Raw genomic sequence first — 6000 nt, forward strand, 5'->3', positions numbered from 1 at the left:
CCAAGGGCTGCACTGCACGCCCTTCTCTGCACGGTGTAACTGTGCGCACAGGGTGCCCCGGCGCCTCCACTGTCCTGGGCCTGACACCCCCTGAGCATCAGCTGAGCTGTGCAGAGCCGAGTCACGGGAAGTCTCACACTGCTGGTAAGTTCAGAGTGTGCTGTGTGTACCTTGGGGGAGTGAGGGAGACAGCTCCGGTGACAGAGGTTTGTGGAGTGGCGCTGAGTGGGGGTGAGCTTGTCTGTGTGTACATGGCTAGCCCGAGGCATGTGTGGGCTGCTCGGTCGCAGGGCTCCAAGGCACAGAGGAGGGTGAGGAACTGCCGACGCTGCAGGCTGACCCCAGCTTCCAGAGAGAGTCTATTTTCCTCATTGATTTCACTGCCAGCCAGGCTGTATTTCTTCTTTCCCCTCTCCCCCACCCCTTCACATTGTCCATTTTATCTATGTGGCATCGCTGCTCCTGGGTAACCTCAATGAGCTGGGGCTTTCACTTCGCGGTGGCCATTGCATATTTCAACAAGTCAGGTCCCGGGCCGGCAGCCAATCACAGCGCGGCCCGGGGAATTACGTCACGGGGGTGTCCCAGGCCGGCAGCCAATCACAGCGCGGCCCGGGACACACGGCAACAAGGGGCGGGACTTAAAAAAAGAGACAGAAACGCCCACGATTCGCGTTCTGACCGGGAAAGAGTGATGGACAACCATGTCTTCCAATGGCTAGCCTCCATTTCTGGAGCTAGCCAATGGAAGAAGGGGCGGTTTCAAGTCCCCACTACTGAGATAACATTAGATTTCGCCCTGGGCGGAGCACTGCTTACGCAGTGCTACGGCCAGGGCGAAACCTAAAAATAAAAGGTTTCCTGGAGGGTACCAGAATGGTGAAGAAAATCAGTTTTATATTTAAAAAATGCCCACGCTGAAATATAAATAAAAAAAACACTGATCCGAGCACACAAAATAAGAATGGGACACAGATGGATATTTTATTTGTCAATGTATTTACTTATTACTCCAGTGGAAGCTTTTATGAATTAAATATGAGTTCTGTCTTTAAATTAAGTGTTATAAACCTAAATTATAAGAGGCATCCAGTAATAGAGGTGGCACAAACATGGTGACAAGCAAAGTAATCTCTTGCAGTGTCACATAGCGCAGTTCCAGACAAGCGGGGTTCCCTCTGCCTCGCAGAAAAAAACGGCAGCTGAGAAAAATTGATTTCTCATTTGAGCAGTTTTTTTTATAGCTTTTAAAATTGAAAATTGAAATTATCTAACAATTGCCTCGTTGTGACAAAGGAACACATTAAATATGCAATCCTATAAGGGAAATTTGTAAATGGAACTGAAATGCGTGTCTCTCCCCGCAAAAGTGGAAAGTGCACTGGCTTCATACATTTTTTATACAAAAGGGAGAAACCCAGCAGTTCCCAATAGCCATAGTGGTTAAAGTTGTTCTTGGAAAAAGGAGCAGCTCGCTGCACCGGAGGGATTTACTGGATAAACCAGAATTAAAATAAAATAATCTACTGCATGTTTTGGGCAAAGTGCATCCCAATTCAATGGGGTTTTATTCTTTACTTTCTTTTTCCTTAAACGCTTGGGAATGCTTGTAAAATCAGAGCACTCCTAATAGCAACTGACAAAGATGACGGCTGGCTCATTAAAAGATAGTTATGTGAGTTTTTTATTTGCTCAAAAGGTAGAAGTTTGCTGCAATTGCTTTAAGTGCATCGCGCTTCTACCTTTCAAGCAAATAAACAAAAGAGCTTTCCAAAACTCATACATGTACGAGTGCCTGTTGGCAAAGTTTAAATAAACTTTGATTTTTATTATTTCTAACAGCGTGGGTGCTTTAGAAAACGAATTGTTTATTTGTTTGAAAGGAAGAAGTATGTTGCTTTTCCTTAAAAAGCATCAAGCTTCTGACTTTCAAACAAATAAAAGCACTTTCCAAAGTGCACACACTCTCCCTAATGATAAAAAAACAAAGTTTGCCAACACGCCCTCACTTTCCAACATAAATAAACAAGCAGGATCTCTGTGTCTGGCGAGAGGAGTTTGAAAGTCTGAAATGATGTTGTCTGGACACAGAGAGTATGCTTAAAGTGTAGTTTATTGAAGGTAGGGAGAGCCGTCCCAGCAGGCAGGTCGATGGCAAGATAATAACTGCCTATACTGGAACACAGTACCTGGAACATTCCCAGTGACATGGGATGGTTCCAAGTTGCACAATACACATCACCACACCTCCCCTCTTTGGAAAGAGAACCACCAAAACATCAATTACAATGAAAGTAAAACACAGATCATGGGAAAGTAAATAAGGGATAAGGTAGGGTTGAACATAACTGCGCAGCCTGTTGGATTCAAGTGAAAAGTACAGCAAGGTTAAACATAATCTCGCAGCTTGCTAGGTCTGACAGACATTCTAGTACTTCTCCTAACCCCATCCCCCTCTGAAACATTTTTAAAGTTGACATTACTTGAAAAACCAGAGGGATCTTTTGTGATTTGGGAAGTACACCACCAATTACCATTGGCCAATCTGACCGCATTCTTGCGAGTATCCACTACTTGCTGAGAATCTAAAAACTTTGAAAGTCCTTAGATTCAACAAGGCCCTCCAACACTAATACCTTGTCACTGGCACTGCAACGTGGACATAGTCTGACAATCTCATCTATCTGAGAGTCCATTTTTGTCCACCAGAAATCAGATCTCACTTTTCTTTTAGTAATAGTAGCACCGAGATGGCCAGAATGTGCTGCCAAAATAATTTTCTCTCTAAAACATGATGGAGGAACCAACTTGTCACCACAGACAATTACACCATTTTCCATTGAGAGCTCAGTGTTAATTTTCCAAAACATTTGGAGATCGGGAGAAAGACATTTCTCTTTCGGCCACCCCTTTCTGATAAGAGAGGAAACTTCTCTAAGAATTACATCATTACTCAATGCTTTGATCCAATCATCCTCTAGAAAAGAGATAGGTTCCTGACAAACATTAGCAACAAAACACTCCTCCACCTCAGTCTCCCAATCTTGTTCATCGCTGTCGGTTATGGGAAGCCTGGAAAGACAGTCAGCTCTGCTGTTTCTTCCCCCAGGTATGTATTCGACGCTAAAGGAGAATTCAAGTAATTTCGTGGACAACCTTGCCAAACGAGCTGTCGTGCGTTTGACATTTTTTCCATTTAAGATATCAACTAAAGGTCGATGATCTGTTCTGAGAACAAAAGACCTGCCCCACAGATATGATTTAAATTTTTCCACACTCCATGTGCATGCTAGAAGTTCTTTTTCAATGACGGAATATTTCCGTTCTACAGGACGAAGGGTGCGGGAGGCAAAACCGACTGTATACTCCTTCCCGCCAGAACATTGAGAAAGAACTGCACCCAAACCATACTCACATGCATCAACCGTGACAAAAGTTTGTCTTCCCTCAACAAATGCTTGTAAAGCTGGAGCTGAAAGTATATGATCTTTGATAATCTGGAAACCTTTTTTACATTCTTCTGACCACTCGAAAACAGCTCCTTTCTTTAGTAAAGACCTGCAACATTCAGTAGTTTTTGCAAAATCTTTCATGAATTTTGCATAAAATTCACACAAACCAAGGAAAGACAACAGTTGTTCCCTGTTTTGAGGAGCTGGTGCCTCAATAATACTCTTAACTAAACCAGGCCTAGGCTTGATGCCTTTTTCTGAAATAATGTGTCCTAAATACTCTATTTCTTTGGCCTTGAAAATGCACTTAGCTTTCTGCAGGGTCAAACCTCTATTCTCGAGAACTTCGAAAACTTCATTAATCGCTTGATCGTGCTCACTCTCTGTTTTGGTAAAAATGAGAATGTCATCTTGAAAGACAACTACATTGGGATTATGGGCAAACATCTCCGACATGAGTCTTTGAAAGACAGCTGCGGCTGATGCCAGCCCAAAGGGAAGACGACAAAATTGGAAAACACCATCAGGAGTGACGAAGGCAGTGAGGTGTCTAGATTGAGGGTCTAATTCTACCTGATGATAGGCAGCTTTGAGATCGAGTTTCGTAAACCACGAAGATGACCCCACTTTGGCAATAAGGTCTTCAATTCGTGGCAAAGGAAACCCATCAACCCAAATGGCTTCATTTAGGGTGCGTAAGTCGACACACATTCTCAAATCTCCTGACCTCTTCTTGGCTAAGACAATGGGAGAAAGCCATAGAGTAGATTCGACTTTTTCAATGATCCCTTGATCACACAGAGCCTTCAAATGTTTAGACAGATCGCTTCTGATGCTCAAAGGAACATTGCGTAATTTGTGCTTGGTGGGAACAACATTGTCCTTCACTCTGATGGTATGCTGAAAGTTAGTGATTTTTCCAAGACGATTCTCGAAAATTTTACTAAACTTTTGTTCCCAAGTGTCGTGCGTATGAGTGCATAGTGTATTATTGTTAATCGTGGTAACGGGAGTGTCTCTAATCTGTTTGTCAATGAAAACTGGATTAGCTAATCCTGGCTTGATAGTTAGACCTATTTCAGCTTGGTGAATAAGACCAAGAACATTAATTCCTTTCTTGGCCACATACACTTTCCCCTTGATAGTTACTCCTAATACATTGATGTCGGCCCAGAAAAATCCAAGTAAATTAATCCTACTGCCTTCAAAGGCTACAGTAAGGATATCTGGGGGTAATAAACTCTTGTCATGCCAAAATTTGGTGTATTTATCTTGTGAAATAATGGTTATGCGTGCACCAGTGTCGACTAGCAATTGAACGTGATCCTTCCCAATGATAACATCAACTTCGGGATCAGGAATGTCATGAGAAATACTCTTGTCATGGGAATCCATGACTACCACTACATATTCTTGATGCATAACGTCTTCATGAGAAAAATCACCCTCATACGAAAAATTGTCATCGTTTTCGTTCATACTTTCATCATTGATGACACATCGAACATTTCCTCTTGTGCCTCCTCTCCTGCCCCTCATGCATATCTTAGCAAAATGCCCCATTTTACCACACTGTCCACATTGTTGGTTGGCTGCAGGACAATTCCTAAAAGAAGAAACATGAGAGGAAGAACCACATCTATAGCAGAACATTCTAGAGTCAGACTGTCTGAATCCACCACCTCTAGAAGAATAGGGTCTTCTAAAATTGCCACGCGGCATAAATGGAGTTCTGGTGGCAGGAGAATTAGATGTAGCACCAGAGATCGTGGTACTGGATACGGCACCAGAGATTGCGGTACTAGACAAGGCTGTTTCTAGCTGTTTGACATCATCCATAGAGGTTTCTATGCTTTTAGCTATATCTACTGCTTTATCTAATGAAGGGTCTTTACACGTAAGTAACTTCTTTTGGATTTCTTTACAATAGCAACGTGCAACAAGCTGATCTCTAATAAGCTGTGATGTGAAATTGTCGAATTCACAATTTGCAGCTAGCATTTTTAAAGCAGTTATAAAGGTGTCAATATTTTCATCACTCTTTTGTGTCCTTGTAAAAAACTTATACCTATGTACAACTAAGTTTTTTGTTTTAGTGAAATATTTCTCTAATTTCGCCTTAGCTATTTCAAATTCATCAGGATCTTGACCATCAGGTGGATTGTTAAAAAGGTCGGGGACAACTGATGAACAAAGATCCTTAAGTATTGCCCGGCGGTGTCGCCACTTGAACCCACAGAATATTAACCAATGAAGAGGCAGGCGCTGGAGGCGGGAAGGCAGGAAACAAGGTTTATTCTCTCCGGAGGAGAACACATCGGTTCGGACAGCAAGTATCGTCACGAGGTGCTCTAACCGCATCTCTGAGGCCTGGCCTCTTATATACAGGTTTACTGCTTTATTACAGATAACACATTCTTGGCGATACTTTGATGTACGGAAAGACATTCTCGGAATCCCCGCTCCAAGCCCGTTCCCACACACATTTACAGTTGAAGTCCCCTCCCTGGTCACAACAGGTGATGATTATCGCGCAGCTGGACATTCC

General features: G+C 42.8%; 1 protein-coding gene across 1 annotated transcript in view; it reads right to left on the reverse strand.

Moving 5' to 3' along the window:
- The window catches only part of LOC144752415 (uncharacterized), a 103525-nt gene extending 98072 nt beyond the window's left edge, over nucleotides 1-5453 (reverse strand). The window contains exon 1 of the mRNA XM_078640348.1: nucleotides 3620-5453. Within this exon, the coding sequence (XP_078496474.1) occupies nucleotides 3620-5453 (1834 nt within the window). The remainder of the gene's footprint in view (nucleotides 1-3619) is intronic.
- Between the last annotated feature and the right edge of the window lie 547 nt (nucleotides 5454-6000).

The sequence above is a fragment of the Lissotriton helveticus genome, chromosome 5_1, assembly GCF_964261635.1.
Source record: "Lissotriton helveticus chromosome 5_1, aLisHel1.1, whole genome shotgun sequence".
NCBI lineage: Eukaryota > Metazoa > Chordata > Amphibia > Caudata > Salamandridae > Lissotriton > Lissotriton helveticus.